The following is a 16,827-nucleotide window of genomic DNA, read 5'->3' as shown; positions in this document are numbered from 1 at the left end:
TTTTTTTTATTCCAGGTACCACCGCACTCGCCCTGCTCGGTAACATTGCAGCCCGCCCCTGGCGACACGGGAAAACCGTGTGGCGTCGATTATGAATTGAACACTTACGTAGCGGACGACGCGGAGGAAAAATTACATAAACGGTACTTGCGATGGGTTGCTCTCGAAATTGCATTTCCGAATATAAGATCGTCTTTTACGTTATTTGCAATGGAATTTGTTTTATTTCCGTGGGAATTCGTGGAATTGATTACAGTGTTTATTTGTGATCCTGGAAACAGCGCCACTTTGAGGAAGATACAATTACCGGTGGAGTACCAATGCGTTGAACTTGCGGTAGTTAATGCACTCTGGAAGTAGTGAGGTTCTATTCTGTAGCGGTGATTGAGGCTGTGCACAATCAAGTATCACTAGTTATGTTGTAATGGTATGGATGATGTGGAAAGTTGAATATGTGTTATTTATGCAACCACCAACAAAATTATGCCGGCTCTGCGCCATAGTGACTGAAATATAATATCATATTACTTGCATGAGTCAATATAATTGAAAATGTAATACCATCCTGAGAGACACTAAAGCACAGTCAAATGACACACGGTGTGATGTTCCCCCCACTTCCTACACTGATGGACATAAAAAGTCAAGTGGAAGGTCAAAAAGAGGTATGCCAGTTTCGTTTTCAACACGCCTTCAAAATGCATGCGCATGACCACTTGACCATTGATTCCCACCACCTAGAAATATGAAACCTGACTATAAAGAAAGACCTATGTCCATTGTCCAAATAGTGATTGAAGCCAGAAAAGTCAAAATCACCAAAAGGGGATGCAAGAAAATTTGGTGCTTTTCGATATCAGTTGATTTGAGTATCACGCGCTGTTATTACAGCTGCCATTTATACCGTCAGTGTTCACGGAAATTGTTCTGCGCGATTTTCACCAATCTTTTCCCCTTTTTAGGAACTCCGTCCGTCTTGCTATACGAAAAGTCCAGTATGCTCCCAATAAGCAAGGGGCCCAGCCGATGGCAGATTTACGGAAGGATTTCCTAATGAGCGACAAACCCCTATGCATGGAGGCTTCCCTAGACAAGGAGGTGTGAAGACTTCTTGCATATCTAATGTACCGTGTGGGCTCGTTCTGCTCGGGTGACCCTTGAACACTTGAAATATGCATGTCGATTCTGAAATCGACAATGCGTGCTGTTATCATCACCTTTGGGAATTGAAATAGGCGAGATGATGTGTATTTGCGAGCTGGGTTTGGCAAATGACGCCGGTAATTGCGTAGTTTGTGCCGTTGGGGTTTGAATGTGTAATAATAACGATTGCACTTCGGCGAATTTATTACGGTTGCTGATAATGCGGAAGATTGTTTCGGATGGATGTAGTTCATATGTAGAGCTGGGCAAAATCATGTACCTGAGTCTGAGTGATTTGATGCAGACTCGAATAGTAGGCGACGAGTCTTTGGGCATCACTACTTGTGATGTCATAACAGTATGAAAGATAGGGCAAGTTCAAATGCGCACCTTTCATGCTACCTCAAAGAATACAATGCCAGCTCTACACATAAAAGTAATTTGGCATTTTTGTGCCAAGCCATCGCACTTTGCGACGGTGCTGTGAGCTGATCAAGCCTTCACAGATGTCATTTCCAATAATGCGCATAGCTTTGTGAAGCAGGTTTAGGATGGTGCGGTACGACCAATTGAGGTTTCAAGGCTTCCATAGTTGAAAATGATATCTAAACCAGGGGACGCCCACTCAAAACGGGTCGCGGGCCACTTTTCAAATTCCGTAAACAAGCATGCAATATTGAGACAAAAATGCCACACAGTTTAGCCACCACGTTTTTAAAACTTTACGCCAGTACAATGCTGCGCTCTCAAACATTTGCAACTGTCATAGTTAACCACTAAAGAAGCAATACTTTATAAAAGTAGCCCAAATACAACAAGAAATGTCATGATAATCGATTTCATCTAATTTTGAACTATGAGCTGCACACGATAGCTGTCAATGCTTTTCAACGACTAAAAACACTAAGGAATCAATATTGGGGCAGGTGAGACGCGTTAATATAGCTGAAAGACTGTCTCCTAAAGCTTGATCTTGTAGGAAATCCCTAATCTGTTTTCTAAGCGCCTTGGTCTTGACACCCGTCTGGGTCATTGAACGTCAGAAGTCAATAAGCCCAATTGCCCATCCATATCGGCTGATTCTCCCCTATTTTTAATATCGATATATGGACACATTAGCTAGCCTATGTCCAGTCCAGTATGTCCTTAATGTCTGCGGAAAGACCAAGCCTGGAGCGTTGCCTGGTATGGGGTCCTTTTGAGTGCTATTCCTGTAGCAGATGCTTTTGATTCTTAATAACCGGATTAAATCGGCCTGACGGAATTTAATAATACTGAAATTGAAAATAAAGTTCCAGGAAGCGGTAGCCCTCCATTCTATTGCTTTCAGAAAAAAGATTCCGGGCTTACCGAATATAGCTTTTCAGCGATGTTTGAACCACAGATTTCGGAGTCTTTAACTCTTGAATATAATGTTCGGAAATGTTTGTGACTTGATAAGCTGCTGGCCCTTTTTCGATTTGCATGACATTAAAAATCATATGGTAAATATTGATTTCTTTACGAGGATAATGTCTGCTTCGAATGAGATCTAATTTAATAGTGTGACCTGATGTTTTGACAGCGGGCATATAAATACGTTGCAGGGGAGGTCAATTTTTTTTTTCGACTCCAAGATGTTAAAACATATTGATGTTTCTGTCTGTGACCAGACTAAGATCGATATTGATGCCACTACAAAGCCTACCGTGTTGGTAATGAATGTTTACTCTGCTGTCATGTCACGATCATTTGATAATAATTTAGCTGCTTTCATTCGCCCATTCAATGTACCAATGCTGACGCGACAATATTATGGTTAGAGTTGAAGATGCTGTGTACCATCTTGCTATTGGAAAATTTCTTTCTAGGCACATGGCGCATTCCTTTCTCAGTGTGATTTTGTAATTTCCAGTCGATTTTCATCATTGGTGTACCTAAAAACAGCAATTCCAGTAGGATTTCTGGAATGATCACGCCCTATTGTGTTCTGTTACTCTCTGTTTTATGAGCATTTTTATGTGTGAAACTTGAAAATCAATAAGTAATCCTTTGAGAATAGAGAAGGCATTACTACGTAATTGAATGGTCACAGCAGGCGGGCGAATACTTGAATTTTTGCGGACTCCCAGCTTATTTTTGGCATCCTGCGCACGCCAGATGGATCGTGGTTATTAGTGCGGCATATATTTTTCACTTTGAATTGGCGCATACTTTTTATTTTGTTAGTTGTTTGTTTTGCCTATAATCCGTAAATCCGTGATTCAAAAAGGGATAGAGTATATTTGCAATTTTCATGAGGACCACGTTATGACGATCAATTCAAAATCTATTAAAATAATATTCTGCACAGTGCACACTCCTGTCTTTTGATGTCATATATCAAGTGGGCTCTATAACCGCTGTAGGAACGAAATCAAATTTTTCCATTTTTCAAGCCGGATGCGGCTGAACTGGCTTCTTGTGGTTTGCTTTGATTTCGTTATTATTTTTGGTGTCAGCGTGAATCGATACCGCAGACAGCTGTCCGATTTGAGCCTTCCGTTTCTTGAAATAATTTTTATTGATTTTTGATACTTCTCAATGACGAGCCGTTGAGCTGTGGGTTCATATATTCACTGGCGAATATTTGAAGCTTGAATTGAAGTTCCAGTGGGCAGCAAAGATGATTAATGGCACCAAAAGAAATGTCAGAATTCAGAACATAAAACCTACTTTTGAATGTCAATCCGTTGACTAAAATCGTTGGCTGTATTATATAGCCTACACTGAACCCGACATTCGTTGACTATGCAGCCTAAGTTCGTCATAAGAGTAGACTAATCCAGATTCGAAATAAAGCCAATGTAGCAAATTGTGCTGTAACAATTAATATAGCAAAAGGTCAGTGTTTCCATCATATAGTTTCGTTCAAACCTTCTTTGTTGCCTTTAAATGAACGAGTGTTTCTGTCCGATTATTGTTAAATTATTGGAACCAATCCATAAATTTCGAATCCAGAATGCTGATGACAAAATTCTTGGAATCTGTCAGTATTTTTGAACATTCTCATGTAATAGGGGTATCCCTTCGCTACAAACAAATAATGGATTAATTAATAGGCCTAGTCACACAAATCTGATGATAATCTCGGCTTGTGTCGTGAAATAATCATGAAAAATGCATCACCTCTGTTCGAAAAATGTGTGAATGTGTGCCCTCTCCTCAGAATGAATAAATGAGTGAATTTTCCAAAATATTTGGATGTCTAACAAGTTTGTAATGAATGACTCGAGTCGTGATTTTTTGATGAGTCGACTTGACTCGAGTCATTTTCTCAAAATACGGTAAATGACTCGACTGTATTGACTAGACTTGTAATCGAGTCATTGCGCATGATTCTGACTAAGTCATATGACTCAAGACTCGGACGGTCAAGACCGACATTTTATTGTCATTTCGAAGCATAGTAAAGTAACCACGCTATTGGGATTTTGTCTATTAGTACTGGTACTTGAAAATGCGGCCACATACTGTTAAAAGTGAGGAAAATTAGTGTATTATGAATGTAAACTGTTTGATATCACCAGAGTTGTAAAAAGTGATTGTAACAAGACTTTGACGTGAAACTGAACAGTCAACACATTGACTTGAACTCAGAGTCGAGTCATAACTAGGGCTGGGCAAAATCGAATACCTAAGTGATTCGATTCTGAATCACGTATTATGCTTCGAGCCGAGTCGAGTATTCGAGTATCACTCGTTATGACGTCACAACAGAATGAAATATGTTAATTTTCAAATATGTACTTTTTATGCTACCACAAATAACATAATGCCTGTTATCCATCACATTAAAGATACTTTGGTAATTTTTTGACCATACCAATTTCATTGCACTTCTTGACAATGCTGTGGGATGATCATGACTTCGGAAATGTGTTATTTCCAGTAACGTTCGTAGCTTTCTACTATGTCTCGTATGCTGCGACACGACCAATCAAGGTTTCAGGACTTCCTCAGTGGAAAATAGCATCAAAACTATAATTCTCGTTGGTAAATTAACTTTCAGTTGCGAGGAGCGTATCATTTCAGTACTCGAAAAATTCGTCTTTTACTACTCGACTCGAATCGTTGAAATTAATACTCGATTCAGATTCGAGTACTCGAATCATTGTGCCCAGCCCTAGTCATAACACTATGACTCGGACTCCACCGTCTGCTCGCCGACTCGAACTTGACTCGACGGTGTATTTTAAATTGAGATTGACCGGAGCCTTGTGGCTTCGTTACAACCCTGGAGTCTGCATGTAAATTTTTGTTTTCAGCTGTATTATCACGGGGAAACGATAAACGTTAACGTGCAAGTCACCAATAACTCTTCGAAAACGGTGAAGAAGGTGAAAATATCAGTGCGTCAGTTTGCTGATATTTGCCTGTTCTCGAGCGCGCAGTACAAATGCCCCGTCGCCTCGATAGAAGCGGAGTAAGTTGATTTGTCGGCTTTTACCTGTCATAATTGATGAGTCGCGGTTTTTTAAAGTTTTAATTTTTTGAAACTTTTGAAGTGATGTTGCATAGGTTCATGTTTTGGAAATGGGAGTATTTACAATTGTAGACCTACAAGGTTCATCTGATACACTGGTTGAAGTGTAGAGGATTGCTGCAGCTTGTAAGGTGGTTCAGTACAGGCTGCTCCACAAGTATAGTATATTGTAAATGCTGGCCTTGTGGGATTTGGGGATTGATGCATAAGAAGCACCTCTGTATGCTCATATACATGAGCCAGTGCCTTTCATAGGGAGGATTGGATTGAAAACACCAAAAGTCACTAGCGCAATAGATATTATTAAACTGGATACAATCTGTGACAGAATGCAAAACATGGTCCTAAACTGCCTAGTAAGTAACGCATTTATATCGGATCGGTATTAAATGATATCACATACTACCAAACAACCCATAAAAACCAGTTAGCCACACATCGATTCGATAACTGCATGCTTCTCCGCCATTTGCTAATGTATTTACATGAGATTCTTTGGCATTGTGCCGGTCTAGCTGGCTAATTTCATTATAATTTAGCAAGGACTGTAATGCATACCCTCAGAATTGTTCAATATCTACACATGTAGGGATGTAATAAAACCACCCCTTTTCAAGGAGGCTAAAATGATGTTCTGTTGTACTAGTCACGTCTCTGGAACAGATGTAGGCTACGTTGTATCAAGCTGGTAGCTATTGATTTGTAAGATCAGTTACTTTCTAATCAAATCAAAGTCCAGTTTTAGGAAAGGTATTGACCATTGACGGGGAAATCACCATTGTAATTGAACTGTATCAATAATGATACCACGAATGGGCTCTGTAGGAAGCTCACCAAAGCTAAGTCGTCAACTGAAACTGATTCATTCGGTGAATTATTGATGTGTACATTTAAAACTGTCAGGTTTATTATTCCCAATGCCTATCGGTGACTAGACTGCTGTGACATCTACTGGAATTATTTCATGTACTTGTCTTACCACGCAACACTGTCTGGTATCTATCAGTTTGCAGCATTCCTAGTGAAAGTTTGTGTTATTTGCTTACAGTATTTGTTTTGGCTGTGGTGGTGGTGTGTTTTAGTGCTTTCTGACACCTGTACCGTGTGGAATGTAAGCTTTTAAAGCCGGTTCGTTTGTTTGTTTGATAAATACCCTGTCTGTTGAGGAATTCACGTATCTAGTTGAGAATGAACGTCTTTCAACTTGGACAGGTTTAATATCTTGTCTGGTGTATTCTGACATGGGTTTTTGCGTCAATTTCATTTCATTAAATTGTGTTTAATCAACTCTCTGAATAAACTCTTTGATGGTTGCTAGCCATATGGCAACCTGTAATATTTGCCTCATCACTGAATTCCGGATGTGTTTTGGATATACTTATAACATACTTATTAGTAATGTATTCATAATAAAGATATATTAACACGAGAAGCTTCCGAGCTGAAACTTTTCACTATCATTATCCCCAATATGGAAAATCTCTTGTCGGAAATATTTTTTTGGCACAAGAGGTCGTAAGCAAGGTAGTTACTCACTCGTTGGTCAGTAACAAAGTATTTCTACATCCACCTGAACCAGTTTTTGGCCGGATTACTTAATTTTAACAATTTGGATTTTGAAACGGAGGGAAAGCATTTTTTGGGATAAGTTTAAAAGACTTTGGTGAATGAACGAGTGAAATATTCCCCATATCATGGCAACTGTATACACTCTAGAGGCTTTTACCTACGTATTTCTTGTGTCATTAGACATTTTCTGTTACTCGCAGAGCCACCTCAGATTAACCACTCAAACTTTTTAGACACGCCCCCTCTTTAAGATATTGAAAACCAGAATGCTAGCAATCCCAACGGATAGTTTGATGGCGTGGAAGGTTAAGACTGTTGATGAGAGAATTCTAAAATATGAAATTCGCACTATACACAGAGCAACAACTATGAATTGGCGGTAAATCGCGCAGAGGGCGAAAAATATTCTCAGTCGACCATAGCTTCGTGTCCCCCTTAAGAACCTTTCACGCCCCCCAGTTTGAGAACCGCTGAACCAGAAGTACTAAAGCCACTACAACCCTCGACCAAATCTACTTTTTGACACTAGTTCTGGTTACCCTCGAGATTTTTGCTGAACCCGATATGGGCTGCATGTGTCATTGCAATAAAATCTGCATAATCCTGGTGATCGCGGTCTGCAACCTGTGGCCCTTTTCAGCGACCAAGTGTCTCCCAGTTCGACCCTGTGCAAAGTCTACCAGATCTGCCCGATCCTCACCAATAACAAAGACAAACGGGGCCTGGCGTTGGACGGTCAGCTGAAGCACGAAGACACGAACCTGGCCTCGAGCACTATGTGGGTATTCTGGCGGGTGCGGCTTATCGAACGGTGGTTGGAGTGGTAATGGGTTGCTGTTTGGTTTAGAATCAAGGACGGGGTGCCCAGGGAAAATCTGGGAATCATCGTCATGTACAAGGTCAAAGTCAAGCTGGTGATGGGCGGATTGGGAGGGTACGCGGTTTTATTCATTATTCTAGTTATACTCGCTGGGAGACTTGGTTTGTTTATGAAGTCTCACGTACACTGCGTCATATCTATTTCATAATTAATAGGCTTTTGGAAGTACAGAACTTGAATATAGCAGCAAATTATATATACTGATGTTGCCAAATTTATTCCACTCGAAGCTTTTCGACTGACTCTGATCAGGAGCGAACGCCTGTAATGAGGTTCAGCAAATTAGAAATATAACGTCACAACGGCAGAATTCTTACTACAAAATTTGAAAAGTGACCTGAGAGCTGTTTTGAGCTGGCGACCCTGTTGTGAAGACTATAATGGTAAGATATGTAGTATAATGTATGTGGATGTAATATGAATAATTGAATATTATAAATGAATGATTTGTGATATTTACTCAGTCAAACTCAGTGAAAGAAGTCGCCATGCAAAAAAAATACGATCCAGAAGCAAAGCAAACATGAACAAAATTTCTAGTAGGCAAGGAAGTAGATTGTACAGTTATTATTTTCATGCGCTTTACGCTTCCCTTCAGAGAATGCAGCCTGGAACTGCCGGTGTCTCTGATGCACCCTATGCCGGCGCCAGATCCAGACGCGGCTCCACCGTCGTCCAGCAGCAGTAAGAAGTCAGAACAAAAACCCGCGTCGACGGAGGAGAAGACACCGCCTAGCGGCGATGCTGGCGACGATCCAGTGCTCACACCGAACCTCATCTCATTCGACACCAAGTAAGTTCCCAGTATTTCTAGAGCCAGTGACGGAGGACGTGGCTAACTACGTTTAAGATGCACCTGTAGATTTACCAGGCTTAGCAATTCATTATATTTTCGGTGTAATCAGCGTTGGTGCTCAAGTATGATAATCACCTGTGGCTTTACCAGCCTATGCCTGGTTGATATCATTGTCAGAGTGGTCCGCATTGGTACTCTACTGGAAGTAGAAGTGCCAGCATAACTTTCTACTTGGCTACAAGTGCGAGTAGTGAATTGTGATAGGCTGACATTGCTACTCGCCTATAAGCCGTATCTGCTGGGTGATTTTTTGTAATTGTTATGTCAGTTTCGCTTGTAAAAGTCTAAAAAGTGAGTACAGTTGCCAAATATCTTTTACTCATAAGTATACCAAAACCATGATCACATTAATGGTACGTGTAGGAGAATCTGCTTGAGCCCTCTGAAAAAGGACTTCGCCGCTGTCCACCTAAGTTTGTCAGTGCAGCGAGAATGCTGTCGAGGATCGCAGCCAGGCCCATTTACCGACTGGTTCACATTAGTGGCTTCCCCGAGGACTTCCTCTTTTGAGTTCTCGAGTATTTTTTTTCGCCAGGGACGAACCCGATGACATCGTGTTTGAAGATTTCGCTCGAATGCGTCTCCGTGATGCGCAAGGTACGCTACATTGATCTCTTCCGTGTTTTTACTAAGTTTTCCCGAAACGATGACTCGCAACGCCTTGGCGATCTGGTGACTTTGAGAATCAAAAATAATACCAACATCAATCGCGTACATTTATTACAATGATATATGCGATAGCTTCAACTCCTGTGTCGTGATTGGACGTAAATCGTGAATTGAACAATGCGATTTTGAAATCGTCTATCGCTACACCCGAAGGCTTCCATTCCGGAAAGATGGCTTCGATTGCTGATAGTCCCTTTCTAATAGGCTGATTTCAACATAATGGTCTGGTTACGATCAATGCTAGTGTAGTCCTATGTGTACCAGTGTTGGGATCAAGTCACTACCTTCGAGTCACGAGTCATTTCGAGTCATTGCACATTTTGACTCGAGTCAAGTCAAGTCAATCGATTTTCAAAGGTGACTCGAGTCAAGTCAAGTCACTCGATTTTTGGAGGTGACTCGAGTCAAGTCGAGTCAAGTCAAGTCAAGTCACGAGTCAAGTCAAAATTCAAGTCAAGTTGTCTTTTCGAAGTATGAGGCATGATAACGTCATTGCATTTTGCTAGCTGGCTGAAATACAGATTGAGTGGTCATTGATTTAGAACCGATTAACGAATATAGAGTTAAATATACACGCAAGAAGGCGCTGTATCGCTCACATATACGTAGAACTGCTAAACCTCAGTTTATAGTTACCAGCCAAAAAAAGAATAGATGCGATTTGATAAGATGCAATACATTACGCATTTACAAATCGATATGATACAATTCCAGACTGCGCCAATAGTTGAGGACTGTATAAACTATAGTCGAATTCAGTTTCAATAAAACAAGAGGTTTGGCTAAGGTAAAAATAGAGAACAGAAATTACTTTACTATACTAGTTTACGATAACGTAAGCTATAAGCTTCGATCACTTCGTTTGCGTTCAATTTATTTGTGAGAGAACAATGGAGGCTCGGTAAAACGCACGTTCACTAAATGATTGGTCACTCTCACGGTTTAAAGGCGTTTCGCGAACAATCCGAACATATGCAAGATACAATGATTTTGATCGACACCGATTACTTGATGACTTGAAATTGACTCGTGAATTTTGCTCCGAGTCACGAGTCAATCCACATTTCTGATACACCGAGTCAAGTCAAGTCAAGTCATTTTAGCAAAGTGACTCGAGTCAAGTCAAGTCATACCAAAAAGGTGACTCGAGTCTGACTCGAGTCAAGTCATGACTCGAGTCATCCCAACACTGATGTGTACAAAACTTGTAATTTGGCCTTCAATCGGTGAAATTTGTAAGTCGCTGTATTAGCAGCCCCGATTAAACTGTGCCCACGGGGGAAACCGCACACAGAATTGTAGTTCAGCCCGCATTCGACGTCAAGAATACTCTGAAAGTTCCTGTATAGCGGTCCCGATTAAATTGTGTCTGCCGGGACGACCGTTCACAGACCTTCCGCGACTGATGTCAAGAATACTCTGTAAGTTCCTGTGTTGGCAACCCCGATTACATTGTATCAGCGGGGAATTCCGGAGACCCAAAATAGGGTACCGAGATTTATCCCGATGCATTATATGCGTTAATGCGTTGATCAATGTCTTGTTTTAGTGCCAAAACTTTGGCGCCGTAGGCCCTTGGGTCTCCTAGGAAACTCTGATTCGGTAACCCGCGTAGAATTATGTTTTATGTTTTACGACCTGCACTTCCCCGTCTTTCTCAGCTGTTTAAGAGCGGCCCGTCAACGTTACTCGCGAGCATGGATGTGTAGTCAATGCACGAATTCGGTCTTCATTGTGACTCGACATAGACTTGCGTGTTGTCCGCCGTTGGGATGTTTTCTTGTTTGTGTGACCGTTCGCGTTTTCTCACCGTCGATTTGCGGAAGGACTCGGGTCTCGGCGATAAAGGCTCGAGAGCGCGGATGTCTTGCGTTGTCTTGGCACGAAAAGTTGTTTTCTTTGACGCAGGACTGCATTTTTACGATGATGTTATGGATTGTTATCGTTTGGCATGTTGGCTGCTGCCGGCCCTCCTTGTTTTCCGGATCAAGTGTACTCTCTTATCCACGGCCATCGCCAATCCGGGTCAAAATTTAGGTGTTTCATCTGATCGTCAACTATGTTCTCCATGAAACTTAATGTATACAGTAGTATAGTATATTCCACATTGATATCAACCCGAATTTTTTCGGCCGACACTCATCAGGGTCAATCGTCAGCAACTAGTAGGGATTTCCAAAGAACTTTGTTTATCAACAGTTGTGTATCAAGTTCTTATGAAATCTCTGCTAACCTCGCCTTGAACCAGGGACCAGGGTTGTCATGACTCGAGTCGAGTCTTATTTGTGTATTGACTCGACTTGTACTCGAGTCGTTGTGCATGACTCGGCGAATTCTATATGATTTGGTAAAGTCTCGTGTATTGGGACCGGTTATTTAAAAATAGGCACAATTTCGTATTTTGAATAAACATGTTTGGAGTGAGCAAAATCGGTATATTATGCATTCGAGGCCTTGGATATCACTCAAGAGTTCCGCAGAAGTGGGCTTAACTTGACTTGGACTCAGTATTCGACAGTAAACACTTTGACTTGGTCTCAAGCCGTTGGTCCCTGACTTCGACCCGGACTTGATTTGGTGATGAAGGAAATATGACTCTAGTCTCTTGTTTACAACCCTAATCCTACGGTACCCAACCAAACTCTAAAGTAACCCTACCCCTCCATTGCAGATATTGAGTTCCATGGATGATCACATGAAATGCTATGAATTTTGACATATTGATAGTGAACATTGATTGATGAGGGTCATGGGGAGCATTCGATGTGGATAAGAAAGCACACTAGATCCTGTTTTCATGCATTTTACCCGGGACTGGGTTTTTGGGATTTGAAATTGCGCTAAATCTGTCTTTCTTTTATAATCCGCTGACTGTAGTAGTGTTTGCGGCGATAAGTTTATCGTGTATTTCGCTATTCAGGTTTTGACGACATCGGATTTCGTAACGCTGTCTGAGTTTCGGCCGGGACACGTCTTTTAAAACGTGGGTCGCGCAAGCTTGGTAATTCGAAGTGTTAGATTTCGTTGCCTGTTCGATGTTTTTTTGCCGTCGAATCAAACCTGTAATCGGTGGTGATCTGCTTTGGAAATGATATGTCGGTCGAAGTTAATATCCGGGTTGAAATTGTCACGATAATGAATTTTTAATACAAAGGAAACATATATCTTTACACCTACGAATGCCGCAGTGAATATGTGAAAGTAACTGGGTGCGATTCAAGCCCATACATTATTCACTTTGTGAACACCACAGTGTACGTGCGATGATACGTTTCTGCAGCATTATACTGGAAATATGTGATTACGAGAGATTTCGAGCTATACGGCAGGGGTGTGCAACCTTCGACCCACAGAAAAAAAATAGATTCCAAACGCCTATTTGCAATGGTGTTGGTTCATGATTTAGCTCGGTCTGGTACGTTTGAGCTAAGCTCCAGTAGGCTTGGAAACGCTAAAATATGCATACGTTACTTTGCACATATTGTTTTTGACAAAATGTATTCGATTTTCTGGCAAAACGGCGCGATTTTTTTCTTACACCTGTCCATGATAGGTATGTGTAAGCCTGATATTGAATTTTATGGGTTAGTCTCGCCATCACCACTACCAATTGATAAGGAGATGGTGGGCTTTGCGGCTGCTGCAATTATTATCCATACTTGACCCGTGGCCAGAATGGTTGCACGCCCCTGCGTTACCGGTACACGGCTTGTCGGTAGGCGGCATGATGTTGTTTTATTTGTCAGACCTGATTTGAAATTGAAATCTTCACCTTGAATTTTATCATTTTTTACGTTTGAATTGATTTCAGTCCTGTTTTACTATGATTTGAAGCTTACCCGTGTCGATAAACCGTGTCCAGGGTAACCGCGAAATTGAGGTACTAGCTGGCAGGACAAATTGCGTTGGTTCATTACCAAAATTAAAAAAATTCCGGTACTGTGCCGCCATGTATTTTCTCACATAACCAATATGGTTTTGTACACGAAGAAAAAGCGAAATATAATGCATTCTCCCTATTTGCTACAAATCGTGTAACATGAGTTTTTTGCTCTCGCATATTGCTGAATAACTTTTAATGAATTTACAGTTAGTAATGTCTGTACACATGTGCCTTATGATTCGTAGTTGTACGGCCCTAATATAGTAATAACCCCATATCTCATGAATATTATTTAATCGTGTTGTGTGTTTTTTTTTTCTAGTTTTATTGTCGTGCAAGCTCGCAGCATGTTCTGATTTTATGCGTGTTATCGTTGGTTACGTTACGATATGTGTAGTTGTCACTCTGAGCAAGTGTGTTATATGAAGTGTTGCGTCGCTCATTTATGCTGTCGGAAGTGCCGCGATTATCTTTGTTAATGTTGAGTGTTACGCTGGGACACATATGGTGGGGTGATCAACAAAGGCTCGAGAATGGGGCGATTACAAGGTCATGGCCCTAAATATATTACAGTCGTGAAGAGTTTAATCTATTGTGACCGTGATGTTATGTAGAAATGTTCCCTTATAAGGTGGCAGTTGGGCAATAAATAAACAGACTGGTCACTCGGGAATCTAAACCAGGTCAAAGTACAAAGATTTCAAATCTAATATGTGTCCATAGAAAATTTCAAATGCGAAATGACTCCAAATCTACGCCATCCTGGGTAGTTTACTGCCACTACCATGTCACTGATGGTATTTTGTTTTCGATCACACTGGGTTTTTTCCTATCTGGTTATTTGGTGGTGGCGCTAGAGTTGAGCATCGGAAGAACGCGCCTCCGTGATCATTTCTGGCAAATGAAGCAATGCCATATCCCACTAGCGACTAGTTAATTTGTTGTAAGAATCCAAAATATAGGAAGGAGGTGTAACCCATAAACGCAATGTTAGATGATTGCTTTCGTTACTGTTGGCCAGCATTATCTGCATGGTGTTATGTCGCGTTTGTTACTGTTCCGTAATGTATTCGTATTCACGCGACCGTCCGCGACTTGTATGCATTGTATCATGATGTAGTGTGCCGTGCAATAAGCGAATTAACCACGCCCTTTTCAGCTCGCCCGACCCCCGTCAGATTACGTATTCACGCGTTGCTCTATCTTCTCTTTTTGCTGCAGACTATTAGACGCTGCGTCGCCACAGTCTTCCATGCCAGCGGCTATTTACTGACCGTCGTCTGCGGTGTATCTCGGTGTCTCGTTTAACGGGAGGGACTGACTTTTTATCGTGTTTTCTTGCTGCTTTTAGTGTCGATATTATTAACCCGGCGGGACGTCGAAGAGCTATGAATTTCCGGCGTTATTGTGTGATACGATTGCGTCAACGTGGCGCAGTTTTAGAGAGGACCCGCATACAGACGGATGAATTATTTTGAGTTTTATTTTCTTTGTTATAGGCGTAGAGAGTTCCTAGTGGTCGGTTGAAGATGCACGCGATACTTGCACTGATTGACGCCTTTCCGAGATTCTATTTTGATAAGTCCTGGGGCTAGCGAATTTGATGCTTGAAACGCGATCTGTGTATCAACTCCAAGTTCTAATGAATTCCGTTGTTGATACCATTTCCGAAGTTCGTAATCTGCCCAAAGAGAACAAATATTCCAGGAAGTGGCACGAAGGCCCAGCATATAGTTGCCATTCAAATAAATACCCGCTAACTTATTTCGATTTCGACCAATATATACGAATCCACTTTTTGACACCAAAATCGTGTCCACTTTCGCCACGCGCATGGCCGAAGTTCTTTTTACGGCGCTAATTTGGCCGTAACGCCGATGCTTCGGTCTCAGCATCTATCAGCTTCATACCTGCCCAGTCCGCAGTTGACGCATAGCTCGCGACGAGCGTCGCAATTGTGTGTAGCGATAGCTGTCGGACGTGTCGTTGTAGTCTTCACGAGGTGTTGTTGTATTGCCTTTATTTTATCTTGTAAATTTGTCGAATGTAATTTAACTTGTTACTTGGAAATGTTTAACTTGTTTTCCGTGACTTCAAAATTAATATCAAAGTTTTGACTGCGTCAATTTGTTGTGGTCGGTGCCTGTGTGCGGGTAGGGTGACACTTATGTTGTTGGGTTGGAAAAGGATTGGACAAGCAGCTCTTTCGATTAGTTCGGCTGAATGACGAGCCTCGCAAGGACGCTCAAATTATTGACTCCCGCGTTATGTGGTGTCGTGCACAGAACACGTGTTTTAAGACTGACGCCGGCAATATCGATTTATCATACATCCCAGGAACGGGGGTGTGTTAGTGCCAATACTCAGAGCACTAGCTAAATTAGGAAGTCGAGGATATTCCATATTTTCAACGAATGAAGTATCCTGCTGGCATGCTCTTGTGCAGAGGTCTCAAACTCAAATGGGCTCGAGGGCCAATTTTTGATGACGCCGCGGGCCGTAGCGTCAATAATATGGATATTAAATGTAGAATTTCCAAGTAGGCCTTATGTTACGGAACCATGCAGACAGGCATTCCACAAACATCGTGGAAATGTAATTTTCTATTGCACTATTCATGCTTGACACGAAAAAAATCACATTTTCAAATATTTGAGTAAAGTTGTTTTTGTGCCGGGCATGATTTGTTAAAACAATGCGCTATAGACATCATGCGAGAGGATGCATCATGACCAGGGCTGTGGAGTCGGTAAATTTTACCACCGACTCCTGAGCATTTAAACCTACCGACTCTAACAGTACTACCCATTTACTTCGAAAATTATATGCCACAGTGACGGTTAAATGACTCATAATCATTAAACATATGCAAACATTATGAAACATATGATTACCGTTGGCATGCAAAATTGTTTCATTGTGGCACACAGCTCTAATTATTCACTATGCATGAAAGATTGCCTTTCTAAATATCCTTCCCTTTTTCATATTTTATCAGTTTTTATAACATGGACTCTATAATAACCTAATATGTATGAATCATTCAAACACAACATTTAGGCCTATCAAATCCTGTATAATTAAAATGTAGATAAAACAATCGAAGTGTGACTCTTGTGTATGAGTCAGCAACTAATACAGAGATGAGCCTTACTAATTTTCTCATTACACACTGTACTGATTACACTGCACACACACTCTCACAACTATTCAGAGGTGGTCAAAGTAGTCACCGTTGCTACTCAAGTAGAAGTAGAAGTAATGCCGGAATTTCTTCTCAAATAGAAGTAGGAGTGGTGGTTTACAAGAAAGTAAGTATGTAG

The 16,827-nt window shown here is 41.2% G+C and overlaps 1 protein-coding gene across 7 annotated transcripts in view; it reads left to right on the top strand.

The window, feature by feature from the left end:
* Window positions 1-15,630, top strand: part of LOC145437351 (beta-arrestin-1-like) — a 31,543-nt gene extending 15,913 nt beyond the window's left edge. The window contains exons 7-16 of one of the 7 annotated variants that reach the window (XM_080314556.1): window positions 16-143; window positions 963-1,098; window positions 5,430-5,587; window positions 7,857-7,994; window positions 8,064-8,150; window positions 8,695-8,889; window positions 9,488-9,549; window positions 11,013-11,042; window positions 12,542-12,604; window positions 14,726-15,630. In XM_080314556.1, the coding sequence (XP_080170682.1) occupies window positions 16-143; window positions 963-1,098; window positions 5,430-5,587; window positions 7,857-7,994; window positions 8,064-8,150; window positions 8,695-8,889; window positions 9,488-9,549; window positions 11,013-11,042; window positions 12,542-12,576 (969 nt within the window). In that variant the 3' untranslated portion in view covers window positions 12,577-12,604; window positions 14,726-15,630. Of the gene's footprint in view, window positions 1-15; window positions 144-962; window positions 1,099-5,429; window positions 5,588-7,856; window positions 7,995-8,063; window positions 8,151-8,694; window positions 8,890-9,487; window positions 9,550-11,012; window positions 11,043-11,282 lie in introns of all 7 variants that reach the window. The other 6 variants (XR_013914641.1, XM_080314558.1, XM_080314555.1 and 3 more) reach the window with 6 other exon arrangements.
* The last annotated feature ends 1,197 nt before the right edge of the window (window positions 15,631-16,827 follow it).

The sequence above is a fragment of the Botryllus schlosseri genome, chromosome 4 (assembly GCF_051294905.1).
Source record: "Botryllus schlosseri isolate E-star chromosome 4, Bs_hap1, whole genome shotgun sequence".
Taxonomy (NCBI): domain Eukaryota; kingdom Metazoa; phylum Chordata; class Ascidiacea; order Stolidobranchia; family Styelidae; genus Botryllus; species Botryllus schlosseri.
Note: the sequence above shows the minus strand (reverse complement) of the source record. Positions and strands in the feature narration are given on the sequence as shown.